General features: G+C 38.9%; 2 protein-coding genes across 2 annotated transcripts in view; both read right to left on the reverse strand.

Annotated features, from left to right (window-relative positions):
• The window catches only part of LOC103029714 (solute carrier family 12 member 6), a 28,096-nt gene extending 9,694 nt beyond the window's left edge, over positions 1 to 18,402 (reverse strand). Inside the window, exons 1-18 of the mRNA XM_022682040.2 lie at positions 18,263 to 18,402; positions 14,972 to 15,802; positions 12,373 to 12,467; positions 11,846 to 11,974; positions 10,448 to 10,594; positions 10,217 to 10,271; positions 9,254 to 9,384; positions 7,755 to 7,996; positions 6,980 to 7,278; positions 5,689 to 5,850; positions 4,649 to 4,747; positions 3,996 to 4,053; positions 3,300 to 3,474; positions 2,717 to 2,835; positions 2,304 to 2,402; positions 2,071 to 2,190; positions 1,883 to 1,987; positions 559 to 727 (exon numbers count right to left, since the gene is read on the reverse strand). Coding sequence (XP_022537761.2) covers positions 559 to 727; positions 1,883 to 1,987; positions 2,071 to 2,190; positions 2,304 to 2,402; positions 2,717 to 2,835; positions 3,300 to 3,474; positions 3,996 to 4,053; positions 4,649 to 4,747; positions 5,689 to 5,850; positions 6,980 to 7,278; positions 7,755 to 7,996; positions 9,254 to 9,384; positions 10,217 to 10,271; positions 10,448 to 10,594; positions 11,846 to 11,974; positions 12,373 to 12,467; positions 14,972 to 15,188 — 2,421 coding nt within the window. The 5' untranslated portion in view covers positions 15,189 to 15,802; positions 18,263 to 18,402. The remainder of the gene's footprint in view (positions 1 to 558; positions 728 to 1,882; positions 1,988 to 2,070; positions 2,191 to 2,303; positions 2,403 to 2,716; positions 2,836 to 3,299; positions 3,475 to 3,995; positions 4,054 to 4,648; positions 4,748 to 5,688; positions 5,851 to 6,979; positions 7,279 to 7,754; positions 7,997 to 9,253; positions 9,385 to 10,216; positions 10,272 to 10,447; positions 10,595 to 11,845; positions 11,975 to 12,372; positions 12,468 to 14,971; positions 15,803 to 18,262) is intronic.
• Positions 18,403 to 19,590: 1,188 nt separating this feature from the next.
• nop10 (NOP10 ribonucleoprotein homolog (yeast)) lies at positions 19,591 to 21,552 on the reverse strand. The gene is made up of 2 exons (XM_007230264.3): positions 21,329 to 21,552; positions 19,591 to 20,119 (listed from the first exon to the last, which is right to left on the reverse strand). Exons 1-2 carry the CDS (start codon positions 21,380 to 21,382, stop codon positions 19,979 to 19,981), a joined length of 195 nt encoding a protein of 64 aa, XP_007230326.1. The 5' UTR covers positions 21,383 to 21,552; the 3' UTR covers positions 19,591 to 19,978.
• Between the last annotated feature and the right edge of the window lie 346 nt (positions 21,553 to 21,898).

The following is a 21,898-nucleotide window of genomic DNA, read 5'->3' on the forward strand; positions in this document are numbered from 1 at the left end:
ACCTGAATCCGATTGAGCACATCTGGGACATCATGTCTCGCTCCATCCACCAACGTCACGTTGCACCACAGACTGTCCAGAAGTTGGCGGATGCTTAAGTCCAGGTCTGGGAGGAGATCCCTCAGGAGACCATCCGCCACCTCATCAGGAGCATGCCCAGGCGTTGTAGGGAGGTCATACAGGCACGTGGAGGCCACACACAATACTGAGCCTCATTTTGACTTGTTTTAAGGACATTACATTAAAGTTGGATCAGCCTGTAGTGTGTTTTTTCACTTTAATTTTGTGCGTGGCTCCAAATCCAGGCCTCCATTGGTTAATAAATTGTATTTCCATTGATGATTTTTGTGTGATTTTGTTGTCAGCACATTCAACTTTGTACAGAACAAAGTATTCAATGAGAATATTTCATTCATTCAGATCTAGGATGTGTTATTTGAGTGTTCCCTTTATTATTTTGAGCAGTGTATAATCGTCAGGATGAAAATGGATGTAAGGATATGGATGGAGGATGGATGGATAGTGGACATAAACAGAGATATCTGGGTCATTGCTGACCTGCTCTGCAGCGAGGGAGTCACCATAGCTGTGGAGAAAATTTCCAGAGAGGACAGTTCCCACGATGGTTAACCCTTTCCCAGCCTTCAGCTGAGAGGCAAACGTCAGCAGGCGTGGAGATTTTACATGAGCGTCCTCATCCAGCTTCAGCAACACCAGCAGCTGAGGCCTAAACACACACAAACACATCAGTGATGAGACTGACTTCACACGTATCGGAGGAGGCATGAACTGGTCCTCACCCTCCTACTGTCAGGAACATTGCAAGTGACGGGGAGAGTTCATATAAACAGGGACTGGGTACTTAAGTAAAAAAAAAAATGAGGTAAAGAAATGTATTTAATCTAATTATACCCTGATTTAACAGGTGCTTTCACACCCACCTGTCTGATCCCTGTGAAAGGTACTACAAACCACAGTCCAGACAAAAAAGAGCTGGTCTCAGTCAGTATCTACTGAATGATGGACTGGTTTGTTTGAAGTGCACAAATCCCCTGGACTTTCAGACCAATTACAGGAAGTTGGGGCAGGCTACTATCACTCACTAACAATACAAGAAAAAAAAAAGAAACCTGTGTTGTTCCAAAATCCTACTCCCCTAGGCGTGCAGGCGAATCACACAGCAGTATGTCTACAACAGATTACAGTGCTGGTGATTCTGTATCTACTGTAACTGTAGGTTAATCCATATTCATAAACAGAAATAAAAGGAATCTTGTGAAACCTGTGGAGAATTCGGCACAACACCTGGAAAGGGAACTTCACAAACCAGTCTGTGACAAGTATAGGGAGACTCAGGCAGAGGATGACATAGATGTAGTAAAGCATTTTTTGTTACATAAAAAGCTCTGGTAAAATAAGTGACCACCTAAAAATGATGGGTTTCTTTGATTTTACTAAATTGAAAACCTCTGGAATATAATCAAGAGGAAGATGGATGATCACAAGCCATCAAACCACCAAACTGAACTGCCTAAATTTTTGCGCCATGAGTGGCATAAAGTTATCCAAAAGCAGTGTGTAAGACTGGTGGAGGAGAATATGACAAGATGCATGAAAACTGTGATTAAAAACCAGGGTTATTCCAACAAATATTGACATATTATTGTAGAAATGTTGTCAGTAGTTTATAGAATAAAATAATGTTCATTTTACTCAAACATATACCTATAAATAACAAAATCAGAGATCTGTTTTAGAAACTGAAGTGTTCTCTTAATATTCTTTTTTCCAGAGCTATATATATATATATATATATATAATTGGTCACACTGGATCATTTGGGAAATCATACGTAATAACTGTTATCCAATCAGCTTCATACCTCCAGTTCTTGGTGTGTGGTGGCCCCTCCTCCAGTCTAAGCAAAGCATATCGAGCTGCACTGAGAGACAGACCCCTGATACCATCTCCCCACTCCTTCTCCGCTCTGTGAAGACACACACACTAATTTACCCATTTTCATAAAATATCTTAAACCAAGGCAAGAATAAACATTCTGATTTAACGTACCCGTGATATTCTATATACTTATAGATCATAGTCGCAATGGCCATGGCAACGATTGCATAGTACCATGATGAAATGAACATCAAGGCCAGGCAAATTATCATTCCCAGAAACGACAGAGTCCTGAGCAAAAGAGAGAGAAAAAGATAGAAATCTTTAATGTCGGTTTCTTTTTTTTTTTGTATAAATAGAAGTAACTAATAAGTGTGTGTGTGTGTGTGAGTGTGTGTGAGTACCAGTGGTAGTAGGAGAACCGGGGTCTCCAGTTGGGGGTTCTCAGCAGTGTCTGAAGCGCACAGGCCAGGTTCACAAACAGATAACACATGAGGAAAAACCTGCAGAGAGAGAGAGAGAGAGAGAGAGAGAGAGAGAGAGAGAGATCAGCACTATTAGACCATATTCTTAAATCACACATTAAAGTACAACAGAGTAGAATTTTGGTAAATTGGACAAAAACAGCAGAAAACAGACAAACATTTTGACGAACATTGAGAACTCAAACGCTGAGCCAACTGAGCAACTCGAGCAGCTTGTATCCAAGAAAATGCAGCATTCTGTTCATTTATCATAACTGAGGTAAAATGGTAAATCAATCGTCTGTTAATTCCTTTATTTAGGTTTATATCGCCCAGCCCTAATACACACGCACATGGAGAGAATGGGGGCGACCAGGTCCAGGGAGGCGATGAGGATGCCCAGCTCAGCGATGAAGGTGGTGAGAAGCAGAGCCCAAGTAGGTTCTCCATTAGCCTTACCATGACCAAACACCTAGACAGAACACACAAGCAGAACCAGAATCATAAATACAGCCTTTACTCACGCTTATTTCCCTCGTTTAAAGAAAGCAATGGGATAAAAATAACTCAAGTTACACAATGCAGTCTAATTATTATTAGAATTACTGAAAATTTTTATTTTTTTTATTCTGTTCACCTTTTTACATTTGGTTGATTTTGTCATTGTGATTTTTGCCTACAGTGAGAGTAAAACCAATACCAAACTGTGACGAATTGAATCAGAAATCCCTCCTTATTTATGTTATTTAAACATTAATGCTGAAACTGGAACAGCTCCTAAACCAGTGTTTATACTGTAGACTACAGTAAGTCACACTGTGTTCTAAACCTCATCCAGATCGAGCAGCAGAGAGATGAATTTCCAGTGTTTCCATAAAACAGAAGATCTGAACACAGTTCACACACACAAACACACACACAGACAGTGAGCCTCACCCTCAGGAAAGGGATGATGTTGTCTTTAGCGATGGCCTGCAGGAGCCGCGGAGCGCCGGTCAGAGACTGGAGGCCAGCGCCGCACGTTGAGAAGAACGAGCCAATCACAATCACCCAGGGGGAGGGCCAGGACAGCGTGCCCACCACCAAGTTCCCCTTCACAGAGTCTCCAAACCTGCAAGAGAAGCAGAAACGTAAATTAGGGCTCAGTATCACCACTGATTTCCCTAACCGATTTTATTCTGATTTACAATGTCCCGATTCGATTCAACATTGATGCATTTAAGGATATAGTTCTGTTCAGATATGGTGGTCTCTAGAGTATTAATGAATGCTCTATGCTTTTCCTGCTTCACTTGTTTTTCTGTCCATTTTCTTTTATTGGATAATTTAGGCAATGTGCATAGAAGAACAGCTTCACACGCAGCATGCATATATAAATATACAACTCGGAGTGACCTACTGTATTTCAAAAAAAGAAAGTACTTAACGCTTTCTAGCTAAATTACACTTTTACAGAGGGTTAAAATGTACGCACACAGAGGGGAAAAAATGCTAATTTTGAATATCCTAGGTTTATATAAACTGATACAGGATAATATAAATAAAAAAAATAAAAAATAAAAGAATCTCTTGATGACAGAGATAAATACTGCTAATATTAAGAAAAGAAAAAAGTAAAAGAAAGTAGCGTACTTGTCTCGGAGCAGCACTCCCTCCACACAGGCTCCAAACAGGACCACACTGCTCAGATCTGCTCCTCACATTCAGGAAAACAATAGAAACTTATGCACATATTGTATTCGGAAGAAGCCTAGTAAAAGTTACCAGAAACAATAAATGATTATATGATCTAGTCTATTATGGGCAATATTACTGAGCTACACACACAGAAGTAGTGTATAACGCATGTGTAACTTTAAGCATCATGCCAGACATCTCAAAATGAAGTTTTAGAAGTTTTTAATGCAGTCCTGTGATAACGCATTTCAAGCAGCTCCAATATTCTCACATAGTTCCTGCAGATTTTGCGGTAAGTTTAGAGTGTTGATATAGTGTCCAATAGCATCCCACACGTTTTCAATCAGGGATAGATCTGGCAATGAGGCATCAGACAATGCCACAGCATCTTAGTCTCTTTAATGTAAGCTCCTGAGATGGCAGCAGCATGTGGACAAGCACTGTCCTGTTGAAACTGTGCATTTAGAAAAGGTAGGGCCACTGATTGCAGGACCTCATTAACGTAACATTGGGCTGGTGTCTGGAGCCACTAGCAGCAGTGGACTCATATGAGACATAATTAGGAGGATAAGGAGGATACAGATGAGTATATATGTAGAAAAGGATACAGACGAGGGAAGTGGTAAGAATGGCGAGAATAGTCCCAATAGGAATAGAGCGCTGGGCATCCTTCAGATCACCTGACCGGTTAGAGCCCGCCATGATCCCTGTGAACAAAACAGAGTGAAAAAACAGCACAAAACAGCCAGGAACTCCCACCTTGTACGTATACACCCTCTCACACACTTAAAAACCCAGGACTAGGGTCACGACTGTGCCATATTGTATCATACACAATAAAATCGTTATAATTTTTTTAACAGTATAAAGAAAGTAATATTAGCGATATTCTCTCTTGAAAGCAGACTGTTTGTATCTCTTTTGCTATTTACTAAAACACTAAATAATCAGATTTGTTACATTATTATTTTATTTACAATGAGAGTCTTGGTATGTCACTGCTGGTTTCTACTTTATGCTTAACACTATTGAACTTTTATTTTGCTGGAGTAATAGTGTAGTGTCAGTCAAAAGTTTGGACACATTCTTATTCAATGTTTTTCTTCACTTCTTTAATACATTTTTTTCCACATTGTAGATTAATATTAAATACACGAAAAAAAATGAAGGGACACATATGGAATTACCTGGTAAACAGTATTTAAAAAAAAAGTGTTTGTCCTCCACATTAATCCCCTGATTTAAACCTGATGAACTGAGATGGTGATTTGAGGTGATTTAATTGGGATGAGCTGGAGCTTCACAGTGTGAAGGAAAAGCAGCAGCTACTGTTCAGCACCTCCAGAAACTCCTTCCTTCAAAATGCTGAGAAAACTATTCCAGGTGACTCTCCCTTATGAAGACACTGAGAAACGTAATAATTTAAAATAGTCTTTAATATTACATTTACAAATAAAAAAAAAATCATGAAAAGAAAGAAAACACATTGAATGAGAAGAGTTGTGTCCAAACTATTGGTACTTTATTTTTATTATTTAGGCCACCAAATATATTGTATGTAATATCTAAAAAATGCCCTGAAATGTTGTGACATTATTTTAGGTCCATATTGCCCACCCTGGGTACATTCCAGAAACAGCATGAGCACCTGTGACCGATGGGAAGAAGATTCCCACAAGCAGCGTGAAGGAGGTAGTGATGTCAGCGAAGACGTAGGGATGATGGTGATTAGGGTGGATGGGGCTGGGGGTGGGGTCGGAACCTCGCTCCAGAATCTCCCCTTTACTGAGGTAAGAACTCCACACGTTATCTGAAGGGAGAAACACACACACACACACACACACACACACACACACACACACACTTTAATTACATTAGTAACCTGGTAGTAATCTACTATTACCAAAGTCAATGATCAAAACTGGTGTGTCCCAAGACTTTTGTTCATGTAGTAATCAATACTCCATAACACCAGTTCAGTGTGTTTCTCTAGAGATAGTATGGAATATGCTAATAAAAAATACATTAAATACTACTATATAATACTATAGGAACAAATGTGTTGATGAAATGCGTTGTGAGCTCTGGACCAAAATCGAAAAAGGAGCATCCAGACTTTTATCATGAACCAGATTTGAGTAAAAGTACAAGTGCTTTCTTATGAAAATGACCTGAGTAAAAGTTGTAGTGTTCTTTAAGCTCCACACTTCAGTGGAAATACTTAAGTACTCAACATTTTGGTACTTCAGTACTGCTTAAGTAGTTTATAGTAAAATGTAGTAGTAAAGTACTGAGAGTAAAAGTACAGTACTGTGTTATTAGTGTAGTTATTACAGAAAGCAGTGGAAAGTTAGCAGTGCTAAAGGCAGAACGGGAGCAGCGACGTCTTCTTATAAGATCAGCTTGATCTCTTTTTTCACTCAAATGATGAGCAGCTTCATCAAACCCAGTGAGACAGAACATCTACCGCTCTGACTTTAGTGATAATGGGTCTGAAATGATTCCTAACATTTTTATAATCGTAACAAGTAACGAAGCAGCACATAAACAAAGTATGAGAGTAAAAATCCAAAATTTTCTGCAAAATCCAAAATATGTAGTGAAGTAAAAGTGGAAGTAGGACAAAAAAACAGTAGTACTTCTTGTTCACTATACATCTCTGGTGAGTAAACTTCTGTAAAGCAGCATTAATGCAGAAAAGAAGTCCATAGAGAAAGCAATATATGCTGCCCTTCAGTTTTTCACCATGGATGTCTAAGCATTTTTTAACAGCTGCATATATTAGAAATGCATGGCTGAAACACTTTTTTTGTTTTTATTATTTGCGTTTTCCATACTGTCCCAACTTCTTCTCACTTATGTTTTGTCTTTTAATTTAAGAGACGTTTTACTGTTCAAACACTGAAAAGTCCATAAATCTAACTGAATAACTGCAGTACCTGTAATTACTCCACTGGCGAGTCCCGGGATGCCCTGGATTTGTGTGACGTTGTTGTGAGTGAAGTATTCGTCACACACAGCGTTCAGTTCTGAAGAGTTACAGAAACGAGTCCACAGGGACGTCGTCTTCTCCACCAGCGTCGGCGGAGGTGGAGACACTGTGCTGTTAAAGCTTGAGCTGATGTTTACGTAAGTTACTTCCTGCACTGGAGGTTCCCGCAGCACCAGGACCGTCTTGGCACAATGACCGTCTCGCAGTTCATGCTGGGAAAGACTCCGGTTCCCCAGCATACACACCCTGAGGAGGGGCAGAAGACGGACTGGTCAGATACTCCATCAGACGAACATATAAAGTAGAACCAGTCATAGTAATAAATAAATTTTTTTAAATAATTTTATTTCAATTTTTTTCCCATTTTCTCCCTAATTTACACAGCAAATTGCCCAACCCACTCATTAGGACTCCCCCTATCACCAGTGATGCCCCCACACACCAGGAGGATGTAGACTAGCACATGCCTCTTCTGATACATGTGAAGTGAGACTCCGCTCTTTTTGAGCTGCTGCTGATCACTGTTCTCTATCGTGTGAATCACGCAGTTGTTGATTGGACCAAAAAGAAATGCTACAAAATGACAAGATGTAAAATATGGAAAGTTTGGAAAGTTGCTGTTTTAAAGATGCAGGTTTTTGTACAGAAGTGACAATATGTCCATACACACACTCGATACTTAACGTCAGTTAAGCTAAAAGGGGAATCTGACTGGTGCTCACGGGAAGGAAGGCGAGCTGAAGGCGGACACCAGAGCACCGGTGTAGATGGAGAGGATGGAGACGATGACGCAAGCCAAAAAGACAGACGCGAGCTTGTTCACGTATTTCACCCCAACAAAGACCAGGAGAGACATCAGCAGCAGGAAAATAGAGCCGTAGACCCGCATGTTGTTCAACATGGCCGCCGCCTCGCCCTCGGGCTGGTGGGAGACAAAGATGGCGGCACTTGGAGCGATATACATCTAAAAGAGAGAGAGGAAGAACAGCTTAAAATTCTACATAAACGCCATAAAATGTGTACGTAACCTGACTGATCACTGCTTTTCAAAGAAGAGGCACTGTCTGCGTCTGCGGTTGAAGATTCTAAATGTAAATATTTACCTAAACATTCACATTCAGATAAAGCAAGTACAAATTCATTTTTTCTATTACACTTAGATTGAATGAGTTGCAAAAGTGTGTGAACAGGTCCTCAATAACACATTAACTGTTGCACTTTTTCATTGATTTCCAACATTTTTATAAGAGTTTTTTTTTTTTTATAGAAATTTTTATTTCTATTTTTATTTTTTTTATTATTATTATTTTTTTACTATTTTCTTCCCAATTTACACAGCCAATTACCCTACCCACTCATTAGGACTTCCCCTATCACTAGTGATTCCCAACACCAGGAAGGTAAAGACTTGCACACCTCTCTTCCGATACATGTAAAGTCAGACTCTGCCTCTTTTTGAACTGCTGCTGATGCAGCATTGCTGAGTAGCATCACAGCGCACTCGGAGGAAAGCGCAGCGACTCGGTTCTGATACATCAGCTCACAGATGCCTTGTGCTGATCGCCATCACCCTTAGGAGTGATGAGGGGAAAGAAAGTGCTCTCTCAGGGCTCCAGCAGCCGATGGCAAGCTACATGAACTGAATTCAAACCAGCGATCTGCTGATCATAGTGGCAGCACTTAGCCTGCTGGACCACTCGGAGCCCTCTCTAAACGTTTTTTTAAACCATTTTTCAAGAAATGGCCAAAATCAGATAATGATAAATGGACATAAAAATATATATACAAGAGATACAACCTCTAATAATTTGTGTGACCACATAGTGCCCAATTTCAGGCTCCCATTTTTTAGAACCACTGTTCTAATTAGCTGTACATAACATTAAATAGCCCATGGATTAGCCTATCATTATAACTACAGGCATTTACTCATAATAAGACAGATAAACTATAAACCCTTTGATACGAAATGACAGGAATCTAACACATCTAACACAAAGATGGATCAGATGTTCATACATCTAACACTGCTAATTTTACTGTGTGAAAGTGCAACAGATAATAGTTTTAATACATGCCCAATTAACTAACTAAGATATAAACATGCAATGCAAAATATGACAGATACTGAAATGGTAAAACGAGCAGTTAGGATGATGCTACAGGAAGTGAAGAGTGGTGTTTAATGATGATAAAGAAAGTGTGAGGAAACTTCCCGCACCAGCAGGATCTCAATGGCTCCGAGGATGTACATGGACCCAGCGAAGGTGGTCCCCAGATAAAAACACAAGCCCACCGCACCCCCAAACTCTGGGCCCAGTGAGCGAGAGATCATAAAATACGAGCCCCCAGCTACACAGAGAGAGAGAGAGAGAGAGAGAGAGAGAAGGTATTAGTGTATCTACAAAAGTCTACTCCAATTCTACTACAACATTCTAATGAGTAACCGTTAGAGGTTAGAAGTTAGAAAAAAAAAAAAAAAACCTACTTAAGAAAACTTCCAAAAAAAAAAAAAAATCACATGATCATGAGTGACCTCCGACTCCAGTGTCAGAGTTCAACCACCATATATTGATTTTTTTTTTTCATATTTGAAGATTGAAACATACAGCTCTGGAAAAAATTAAGAGAGCACTTCAGTTTCTGAATAAGTTTCTCTGATTTTGCTATTTATAATAGGTTTATGCTTGAGTAAAATGAACATTGTTATTTTATTCTATAAACTACAGACAACATTCTCCCAAATTCCAAATAAAAGTATTTTTATGTATAGCATTTATTTTCAGAAAATGAGAAATGAAATAATGATGCAAAGAAAACAAATTCTTATTCACAAAGTTTTAAAAGTTCATAAATCAATATTTGCTGGAATAACCCTGGTTTTTAATCACAATTGTCATGCAACTTGGCATGTTCTCCTCCACCAGTCTTACACACTGCTTTTGGATAACTTTATGCCACTCCTGGTGCAAAAATTCAAGCAGTTCAGTTTGGTTTGATGGCTTGTGATCATCCATCTTCCTCTCGATTATATTCCAGAGGTTTTCAATTTGGTAAATTGATCATTTTTATCATTTTTAAATGGTCTCTTATTTTATTCCAGAGCTGTATATTGACGAACTCTTTATAAACACAGAGAGAGAGAGAGAGAGAGAGAGAGAGAGAGAGGTAGAGAGGGTTATACCTGGTACCACTCCATTAGTGGCTATAGCACTCATTGAAATAGCAGTCAGCATGGTCTAAGAGAGACAGAAAGAGATAAAGAGAGAGGGAGAGATTAGGTAAGTTAATAAATAACGTTTGTACTTTCCTTCGGTTAAAAAACACATAACGGCTGTTAGTTACACTGCAGCAAAGACAAGTAAATAATTATGACCACTGAGTGTATGTGTGTGTCCATGCTTGTGTAACTCACACAGCAGCAGCAGATAAATACGATACACAGTGCCTGTAAAATTCCAGCAGTGCCGACGACCCAGGTGAGCCTGAGGAAGAGGATGACACCGAAGATGTTCTGCAGGCATGGCAGATACACACCCATAAACGTGCCCATCTGAGGAGACTGTCAGACAAAACACGATACAGCGAGAGGGACTGAGATTAATTAGAAATGTAGTATAAAAGAGTAAAAAATAAAATCTAATGCAGCGACCATCATTGAACATTAAATGTATTCATTTACAATTACAGTCTATTTTAACAGTCTCCACTTCTTTCTAGATTTATCACCAATGGAGCGTTTATAGAATACGATTACGAATACGATAAAGTACGGCTCTGGAAAAAAAATAAGAGACAACTTAAAAATAATAAGTTTCTTTGATTTTACCAAATTGAAAACCTCTGGAATATAATCAAGAGGAAGATGGATGATCACAAACCATCAAACCAAGCTGCTTGAATTTTTGCACCAGGAGAGGCATAAGGTTATCCAAAAGCAGTGTGTAAGACTGGTGGAGGAGAACATGCCAAGATGCATGAAAACTGTGATTAAAAACAGGGTTATTCCACCAAATTTTAATTTATGAACTCTTAAAACTTTATGAATATGAACGTGTTTTCTTTGCATTATTTGAGGTCTGAAAGCTCTGAATTTTTTTTGTTATTTCAGTCATTTCTCATTTTCTGCAAATAAATGCTCTAAATTACTATTTTTATTTAGAATTTGGGAGAAATGTTGTCCGTAGTTTATAGAATAAAACAACAATGTTAATTGTACTCAAACATTTACCTTTAAATAGCAAAATCAGAAATTGAAGTGGTTTCTTCATTGAAGAAACCTATCAGATTGAAGCCATCAGAAGCATTACGTAATAACGTATTTATTAGTGTGACTAGCAGTGCAATGCAATGTTAATATTTTTCATTTTGAGTTCTCCTTTGCCAAAATCACATTATACTAACAATTTTCCAACTTTTCCAAACAAGATTACTATTAAGAAGCTGCTGTTTAAAGCTTAAACCGTCATGTCTCCCCACACTTGCGCTTCTCTCGCTTGTGCCACCTCTCGTGCTGTGACTCTGGTACTAAATGTATATAATTCGGACTTCAGTGATGAAGTTGTCGGGTAGATACCTAAACTCAGTATCGTATTCATGCATATCTAATTATAATAAATATTGTTATCTTGTGTAGCTTATATAAGACAAAAAATTGTGAATTAAACTTGATGACATTAACAAAGACAAGGTTAACTAATTTCTCCTTTAATAAGCGTTTATGCTGTTTAAGCATAACCATTATGCTGTGTTTTTATGAGTGATGTAAGGTTGATTTATGAGGCAGAGCAGCACATGGGCGTGTGAATCACACCTTGCTGGCTTTGCGTTTTTCTCCGATGCTCTCCGCCTCCTCGTGCTCCCGAGCCCCCTGTGTGAGGTTGGTGTAGTTGGCCAGACGAGAGAGAAGAGAGGAGACCTTTGGGCGAGTGTCCATTTCTTCCTGCAGAGAGAGAGAGAGAGAGAGAGAGAGAGAGAGAGAGAGAGAAAGAGAGAATGGAATAGGGAGAGAAAGAGTATTAATTTAAGACAGATAAAGACAGACAGAATGTCTTGATAAGTGCATCTCCTGTGGATCCACTCAGTTGTTCTGAGGACAGCTCTCACTCATGGACTCTGAATAGACCAGAACCACTGTCTGCTCTATAATACTACATTATCCCTAATGAGATCAATTACAATTCAGCATTAATGAACTCTCTTATAGGTTTATTGGAGTTATTATAAGCTGCGTAGAGTGTAAAAGACGTGTACACTTTGTTTAACTCCTGCTAGGTTTATTAACAAGCACTGGGGCTAGGAAGGAGGGTTTTGTTAATATAAAGTGGGTTTTGTGCATACCTCAAACAGAGCCAGATTTCGGTCATAGAAATCATCATCATCCACAGTGTGACTGTTATTGATATACACATTGGAGATCTTAGCATTGCCATCACCTGGGAGAGACAGAGAGAGAGAGACGGAATATCAGTTGTCGTTAACAAGTTAGACCGACAGCTGTGAAGTGTGTTTTTCTGGGTGTGTGTTCCTGGGTGTGTGCAAGTGTTTTTCTAGGTATGTGCGTGCGGAGACAGAGAGACAGTTATCACAACTGTTACCCCTGCAGCCCCACGGTCACAATCCAGTTTCATCAGCCTCAGCAAACGCGTCAGCAGTACTACTTTCACTTCCCCTCACACACACACACACACACACACACACACACACACACACTCTCTTCACATGATTTCAGTTGTTTACACAGTGTTCCCTGCTGCTGCAACCACTGCCACAGAGAGGCTATGATGATGATTAATGATTTAGGACCGCTGATACTAAATCAGGCATCAGGACTGCATAAAACACTACTTTATAAATGTACAAAAATGAACACAAATATGAATCTACTGCATTTCTGCTTATTTGTGAATACAAGAATAAAGAATTTTCTACACTAGTTATATAATAGTTATATAGTGTACACACCACTGTTTGCTATTATGCTTATGTAGATCATGCCTATGTGTAGCTCTGAGCCTGGGTTTTAATACCAAGTCTAGCAGGTTAGCTGTAGTGCTAACGGCCAGAATGTTAACAGACAGAGCAACTAGTATCTGCATGGTTGGACCGGGTTAGCCGTGATGCTAACTGTATATTCTGAGCTGTATTACTCGCTGATAGTTGATGGCAGCCAAGGGAACAATGCTGTATAGATGCTGTTTAGCCTTGCTGATACTTCTGAAGAGGATAAAATACTCCTAAACAAGCAAATACCAGGAATTATTTATTTATTGCTGTCAATGCCTAATTGTCCCCAAATTTGTGAACACTATTTGAGAAAATAGGCCTTTTGTTTACATAGAAAAAGGCTTAGACCTTGGAGTTTAGCTCATGAAAAATGGGAGCAAAAACAAAAGTGTTGAGTTTATATTTTTGTCAAACTGGGGCTTTCCAACTGTTTTACATTAAATTTCCTTTTCCCCCAAGCCGGCAGTAACATAATGCTGATAGTTCTGCCTAGTTTATTCTGTTTCATTCAGTAAGCTAGCTTGTGTATGAACTCTGGAATTTGTGAAAATACAATTTGTTTAAGACAAATAAATGCCTTATTTTCACAAATTTAAGACTTTCCATAGGTCAGCAGACACCCTGGGTATATTCATTTCTTCAAAGTACGAACAGTGTGTAATGTAAACTGTATGGTATTTCAGCTTGTGTGTGTGTGTTTGTTTGTGTGTGCATCAAGGCACACTGATGAGCCCACTGAAATATTATATATTCAGCATAACAGACTAAAAATAACAGCAGTGAAACAAGGAGAAACAGCATTTATTCCTCCTACAGCTCTTCCACCACATCCTGTCCCACACTGTGCTTCATTTACACACCCAGTCTGGAAAACACCCAGTATAAGGAGAATCCGCCCACATAGATAACCTAAGCTTCAAGGTGAAACCAAATCTAATCAGAGCTAATGGTGTAGATTTGACAATATATAAAAAACTATTAGTGCAGGTGTGCAACGTTTAAAGTGTTAAAAGCTGTACAGGATTAGGATAGTAACATTAGCTGGGCTAACTCAGTATTAGCATTTGATGTTTCATTCACTGTGGCGCATTGAGGGAAACCGATGAAAGCCCATGAACTGGTATCCCCTCATTTCAAATGATAAGCACTCTGAATTGCAATGTGATAATGTATTATAAAATTCTGAAGCAGCAGAGGCAATAATTTTATAACTAACATTTTATACTAAGCTTAAGTAGTATAACACTGATGTTTATCAATATTTTCTTACACATCCATCATGGAAATGACCAATTCTTAAGGAACACTGATTAACTGAATGCACCATTATAAAGAGTGTTATTATTTCTGTTTAATTGGATAAATGTAGTGCAGTACGTTTTGAGTAAAAAAAAAATATTATACTGCGCATTAGTGGGGGCAGATTAAAAATTAAAATACAGCTAGTCCAATACTATATGCAATACATATTCTGCATTGTGAAAATGTCTTTACATATTGTGTTTTAAAACATTTTAACCATATTTATCCATAGCAATCCAACTTTATATTTAACATATAAATAGATCACTTAGAACAGTCAACGCCTTAAACATTGTCCTTTAAACGTGGAAGGTGCTTCTATTTACTGAGGAAATATGTAATCTGTTGTGTTTTAGCACTTTTGGAGAGGCAGGCCGAGTTAAGCGTTATCTGTCACGCGTTTCTGTCTCCAGCACTTTGTGTAGTGCTACAAATTAACGAGTTCTCAACTACATTTGAAATGGACAAATTTTTGTTATCAACATTGTCGATTATATTGACTAATCGTTGCATCCCTAGAAGATATGGGTACTTTGCTTACGGAACAAACCCTTTCACAAGACTGTGAACCTTATCCAACAACAAAGAGCCACCAAGAGGAACACTAACAACACAATTTTATCATACTCACCATGTTCGGAGTGGCTGCGGTCTGGTGTATCTAACCCGGCTGTGATACTCGCTGCGCCGGAAACCTCGCTGGGCGGCTCGCTGCGGTTGACGCTCTCACGAGAACCGAAGCGCACCCGGGCGCTGGAGCGCAGGCTGAGGTCCGGAGACGTGTCGGAGAGGCCTGGGATGTCCTCGGCTTTGGTAGGCGTGACTGTGAAGCGCACCGAGGACGCCATGGCCTCCCGGATCTGCTGGGATTCCGCCAGGGTGACCACTGGGACGACTCGTCCACTCTCAGCTAGCGGTATGAGTGGGACAGTGTCCGGGCCGGAGCGTCTCCATTGAACGAGGCTGAAAGAGGCTTCTGGATATGATCCTTATTGATGGTTGGACGCTACAGCCTTAATGTGACAGTTTTTGGGACTAGCTTTAAATAGCTATAAAACACTGAGCTTAGAATTTGGCTGGTGTGAAAAGAGGTACGAACTAGCTGATAATTGCGTCAACAGTGTTGGAGGATGTTCGAGATAGATATTGTCAATTTTTACCCTGTATCAAAATAAAAACGTATTTAAGACTTGTGTCCAAACCGAGGTAGAAATGCTCTCAGTAAAGTGCTCTATACATTCACAAGGTTGTCTTCTAATGGAAAAATAGAGGATATGTCAGAAAAATGGCTTTCGTTAAATGTCCAGAGACCAGGTCAAACAATCTAGTGCTATTGCCTTTGGCCTTTCTTCACCTCTCTGCAAGCTAGTCTAGACTAGATATGGGTTCACTTTGTCATCTGCCTTGAAAGTGCTTTTATTGTTACAGGAATGATAAGCAGGCTGACGTGACAAAACTGCATCTGTCGACGGAAAACATGGAGAGAGAGAAAGAGAGAGAGAGAAAAAATATAGTAAGCAAGGTCACATAACACATGCCAAGACGATACAATTTACAACTGTCCATTCATTAAATTAACTCAGAAAATTCTAGTCTACCGATACAATTTACAACTGTCCATTCATTAAATTAACTCAGAAAATTCTAGTCTACAGTCTAGAAATGACTCTAGAGTATAGTCTAGAGTAGACATTATATCAGTAATGGTGCAGTTGAATACAGTATCATATCAGAGCTGATACAGTAACTGAAATTTGTTGCATAAACACATTAGTATTGATGCTAATAGTATTGTATTGGTGCCGATATTAGCCCTTAATTACAGTATCGTAATGGTGCTGATACTAGCCCCAAATACAGTATCGTATCTGTGATGATACAGGCTCTAAAAACAGTATTGTATCGATGCTTATATTTACTTAAAATAGAGCATTGAATTAGTGCTGATACTAGCCCTTAATTACAGTATCATACCATGGCTGATACTAGTCTTTAATCACAGTATTGTATTGCTGCCGATGCTTGCTCTACATAGAGTTAGTTTAGCTAGGTTATCTAACTAGCCCCGCTAGCATCACACAGTTCAGCTAGCTCAGCTAGTTAACTAGCCTCGCTAGCTAGCTAGCTTAGCTAGCTAACTAGCCTCGCTAGCTTCATACAGTTCAGCTAGCTTAGCTAGCTAACTAGCCCAGCTTGCATCATAAAGCCCAGCTAGCTTAGATAACGAAATAGCCCAGCTAGCATCACACAGTTCAGATATTTTAACTAGTTAACTAGCCATGCTAACATCACACAATTCAGGATGCTTAGCTAGCCAACTAGCCCCTCTAGCATCACACAGTTCAGCTAGCTTAGCTAACGAACTAGCCCCGTTAGCATCACAGCTCAGCTAGCTTAGAAAGAAAACTAGCCCCGCTAACATCTCACAGTTCAACTAGCCGGCTAGAATCACAACTAGTCTAGCTAGCCAACTAGCCCCTCTAGCATCACACAGTTCAGCTAGCATGGCTAGCTAACTAGCCCCGCTAGCAACAAAAAGTTTAGTCAACTAACTAGCCCCACTAGCATCACACAGTTCAACTAGCTTAGCTAACTAGCCCCACTAGCAACACACAGTTTAGCTATCTAACTAGCCCCACTTGAATCACACAGTCCAGCTAGCTTAGCTAACTAACTAGCCCCGTTAGCATCACAGCTCAGCTAGCTTAGAAAGCAAACTAGCCCCGCTAGCATCGCACAGTTCAACTAGCCGGCTAGAATCACACAGTTTAACTAGTCAAGCTAGCTAACTAGCCCCACTAGCACCACACAGTAAAGCTGGCTTAGCTGGTTAACTAGCCCTGCTAGCATCACACGGTTCAGCATGTTTAGCTAGACAACTAGCCCCGCTAGCATCACACAGTTCAGCTAGCTTAGCCAACTAACTAGCCTCAGTAGCAACAAATAGTTCAGCTAGCTTAACTAGTTAGCTAACTAACTAGCCCTGCTAGCATCACACAGTTCAGTAAGTTTAGCCAACTTGATTCAATTCAATTTATATATTAGCGCTTTTCACAACAGAAGTGGTCACAAAACAGCTTTAGAGAAAAAACTAACTAGCCCCACTACCATCACACAGTTCAGCTAGCTTAGCTAACTAATTAGCCCTGCTGTCATATCACACAGTTAAGCTAAGTTAGCTTACTTAGCTAACTAACCCTGCTAGCATCACACAGTGCAGCTAGCTTAGCTAATTAATTAGCCCCGCTAGCATCACACATATCAATTAGCTTAGCTAACTAACTAGCCCCGCTAGCATCACACAGTTCAGTTAGCTTTGCTAACTAACCCCGCTAGCATCACAGCTCAGCTAACTTAGCTAACAGTTAGCTTAGCTAGCTAACTAGCCCCGCTAGCATCCATATTAAGCCAATTAGGATTTCTGGATCGGACCGGTCAGTCCAGCCCGGAGTCTGCGGACACAGCGCAGCGTTTACAGCACAATAATATTCGGCCGTGTCAGAGATGCGGCGCCGGTCAGATGAGAGTTTAGACCGGGATAAAGTGATAAAAATCTGGCTGATGTTTTAGCCAAAGCACTGCGCCAGGACTGCGGAGGAATACCCAGCACAACACACCAGCAGCCAGCTGTAGTGAATGGAGGCAGCAGGCAGCACTGTTTTCTCTCTGTTTCTGTTTCTCTGTTTACTGCTCGGGTTAGGATTTGTTAGATAAACTAGCTAATTCATTAAGGGCTTTTACCCTTTATCTAGCTCATAAAGCGCCTACCTATTTAGCATGCTGGCTAGTTAGCTATGTGTGTAATTAGTCAAATCTGACAGCTCCCAGGTCCCAGCAGCTCCTGCAGCTGCCAGGTAATAAACACAGCCCCATTATCCCCAACCATAAACACTCCCCGATTCTCCCCATCCAGCACATTTACCTGGAGTCACCTTGTCTCGCCTCAGTTCCGGGGAAAGCCGCGCCTGATCTGGATGAACTGAATTAAACTAAACCCATTCGTGCTTCAGTTACCGCCCGTCCTCCTCCTCCTGCACTGTCTAATAGAGTATTATACACAGGCTCGCTTGGCCACTTTCGCTTTCCGTACAAAAGGAACCGATGTGCAGCATGGGTAATGTAGTCTTATATATAGGTTTCTGAATCAGTTTCTTTGATTTTGTTATTTATAGGTAAATGTTTGAGTAAAATGAACATTGTTGTTTTATCGTTTATCCCAAATTCCAAACAGAAACATTGACATTTAGAGCATTTATTTGCAGAAAATGAGAAATACTGAAATAAAAAAGATGCAGAGCTTTCAAACCTCAAATAATGCAAATAAAACAAGTTCATATTAATAAAGTTTTAAGAGTTCAGAAATCAGTATTTGATGGATTAACCCTGTTTTGAAATCACAGTTATTCACACTTGTCATGTTCTCCTCCACCAGTCTTACACACTGCTTTTGGATAATGTTATGCCACTCCTAGAGCAAAAATTCAAGCAGTTCTACTTGGTTTTTATGGCTTGTGATCATCCATCTTTCTGTTGATTATATTCCAGAGGTGTTCAATTTGGTAAAATCAAAGAAACTCATAATTGTTAAGTGGTCTCTTATTTTTTTCCGGAGCTGTATATATATATATATATATATATATATATATATATATATATATATATATATATATATATATATATATATATATATATATTTAACCAGATATGTGTAACAGGAAAAATAGAATTTGCTTCACAACTGCACATAAGTACTAAAATACTGTATCTATATCTACTGGAGTATTATTTTTACTTCACTACTGTACTTTAATCCATATACATATAAAGTAAAAAATAAATAAATAAATAAATAAATAAATAAATAAATAAAAAAATAAAAAGTAATCTACCTTCTACCACTAAACAATGTTAAAATGTCACTGTTTCAAATTGGGTAAAATAACAAAAACATAATAAATTATAATGATAAGTAACATAATACATATCTGCTTGTTGACTTTCCAAAATACTTAAAGTAGCAGTCCTTAAGATTTTTCTTTAATGAAAATCACCATTATTCACAAGTGGGTAGATAACCTAATATACTATTCTATAATATGGGGTCATTTTTTGCATGTAGAATGTAGAATTTTAAAAGCGGCTCTGTAGTGGTCTGGTAGGTTTCTTCTATTTTTTTCTGGCCCCATCTTATCTTCCTGACAGCTGCACTACAACACTCTATGTTGGTAAAACAATAAACAGACCCAGCAGTAGGTTAGCAAATGAGTTTTATTGAATAAGGGGTTCATTTCCCCAAAGAAAAAAAACTCAGAGATTGAGAGTGGAGTTAAAAATGTGACAAATTAATTCATTTCAAAATTCCAGAAGCAAAGGGTAAACTGCAGAAAAACAGAGAGAAATGTTCTCCTGATTTAATAAAGTATCACATTTACTCAGATTAAAGAAAATGCTTCAATTAAACTGAGGAAAATTTTCATTTTAAAATGATGTCTCTAGACATTGTATAACAACATAATTATACAATTTTACTGGATAGAGTAAAACAAAATATTACGCAACCAACATCACACAAACGTGTGCATGTGCACACGCAAACACACACTTCATGTCCTTGATGTGTCCATTGTTTGGTGCTCTGTTACAGCACAGGTCGTGGCTGTTGGGTCAGCAGAAGTCCAAAGCGTTTCTTTATGGTCACTCTGTGCCGGGAGAACTTGTCATCAGGGGAGAATCGAGCTGGATGTGCAGAGCTGGTGGGCTGGCCTTCTGGATCCACTTTCTGAAATTGGAATATTAATAAAGAATAAATAAATAAATGTTGACTGCATGTATACTGTACTATTCACTACAGTATGTCCAACATACAATGTTCTAGTAGCACACAGAAACATAAATAGCAAATGTTTAATGACTTGCTGCATGTGTTTATTGTTCTGTCTTACACTCTATTTTGTCAGATTTCTTTTTCTTTTCTCTTATTTTTTTCTATTCTCACTGGCTCTACTCTTTTGCACAATACAGCAATTTCTTTTCCTCTGGGAACTTCTTAGAAAGTGTCAAATTTAGCCATCTTTCTCTTAATTAATTAACTTTTATTTGCACATACAGTTATTTTATGGAGTTATATCATTTATAGGGCCAAACAATAAGACAATACTTAAATCATGAGCATGCTTTTATAATACTCAACACTTTGCAAAGCACCATAATTAAAAGAGAAAACCAAGAGAATCTATATTTACTACATAAACATGAAGATAATTGATGGTGAGTGTGATTAAAAAGCTGCTCATCCAGGCAAAAACAGACTATATGCTGGTTAATCAGCTATCAATTAGCATAGTGTTCAATATGTTGAATTTGATTTGCTTTTACTGATGTTACAGAGGTGGGCCAATGTAGTGTCAGGAGTCTTGCCCCTGGCTCCACCAATTGATGTAGCACAGCATACGCACCCAGATTGGGAATTAAACCCCAGTCTCCCACATGTGCCATGCAGTGGTGTTATCCACTACACCACACCAGTCACACAAACAACAAACACACAAAGTGATGTTTAACAGCCAGTTAATCAGCTAGTTGGTCCGTTTTGGCCTGGATGCCTAGTTTCATATAAAAAAAACACATTAACCATAAATGAGTATTTAAGACCATCTACCAGCTTCTTACCAGCTAACTTACCAGCAAAACCCTGCTCTTGAACTGGCTTATTCGCAGGGTACAGTATTGTCTTCATGGTTATTTTGGTTAGCTTGGCCAAACTGATCAGTCTTGTTAACCAGATACAACCACCCAACTCATAATAACTAGTTACATGAGCTAACGTTACACTTTACTGGTGACGATATAAAAAGCTGGTCCACCACCCCAGACTAACTGAACCAGAATGTAAGATCTGAACAACTTCGTTTTTTTTTTACCCTACATCAGCTTTTGGTTAGTAAAGTTAAGTGAGTAACGTTAAAGCGGATCAGGATCCGGATCAGACCTTCAGGGTGTAGACCCGCTCTCCGTTCTCGTTCAGGTAGAATTGCAGAAACATGGTTACAGCGCGGTTCCTCTGGAGTTTAGATTAGATGATCTGAAGCCTTTAAACCGGATTAAAGAGCTGAAAATGAGATAAATCAGCGCTTTACGAAGAACAGTCCAGTATCTGCGTAAACCACGCGGTTCCTCTGCTCCTCAACACCACATCCGGTATAAGTCAGGAGCGAGGAGCATGATGGGAAATGGAGTTCTTAGTAACGACTCATCATCGCTGCAGAGCGACCGCCCCCTGCCGGTACAATAATGCCACACTTTATACTAAATTCATTTTTATATAATAATAATAATAATAATAATAATAATAATAATAATAATAATAATAATAAGGATAAAAATGAGGATTATTAGAAATATTCCTATATTATATGACATTGTATATTATTATATGATCTGTTTTGCCTCAGCTGTACTTTTTACTATGCATATTTTAGCGCACTTTTATTTCCCTAATTAATTCATTAATTGTTACAAAAGTATTATTATTATTATTATTATTATTATTATTATTATT

The sequence above is a fragment of the Astyanax mexicanus genome, chromosome 25 (assembly GCF_023375975.1).
Source record: "Astyanax mexicanus isolate ESR-SI-001 chromosome 25, AstMex3_surface, whole genome shotgun sequence".
NCBI lineage: Eukaryota > Metazoa > Chordata > Actinopteri > Characiformes > Acestrorhamphidae > Astyanax > Astyanax mexicanus.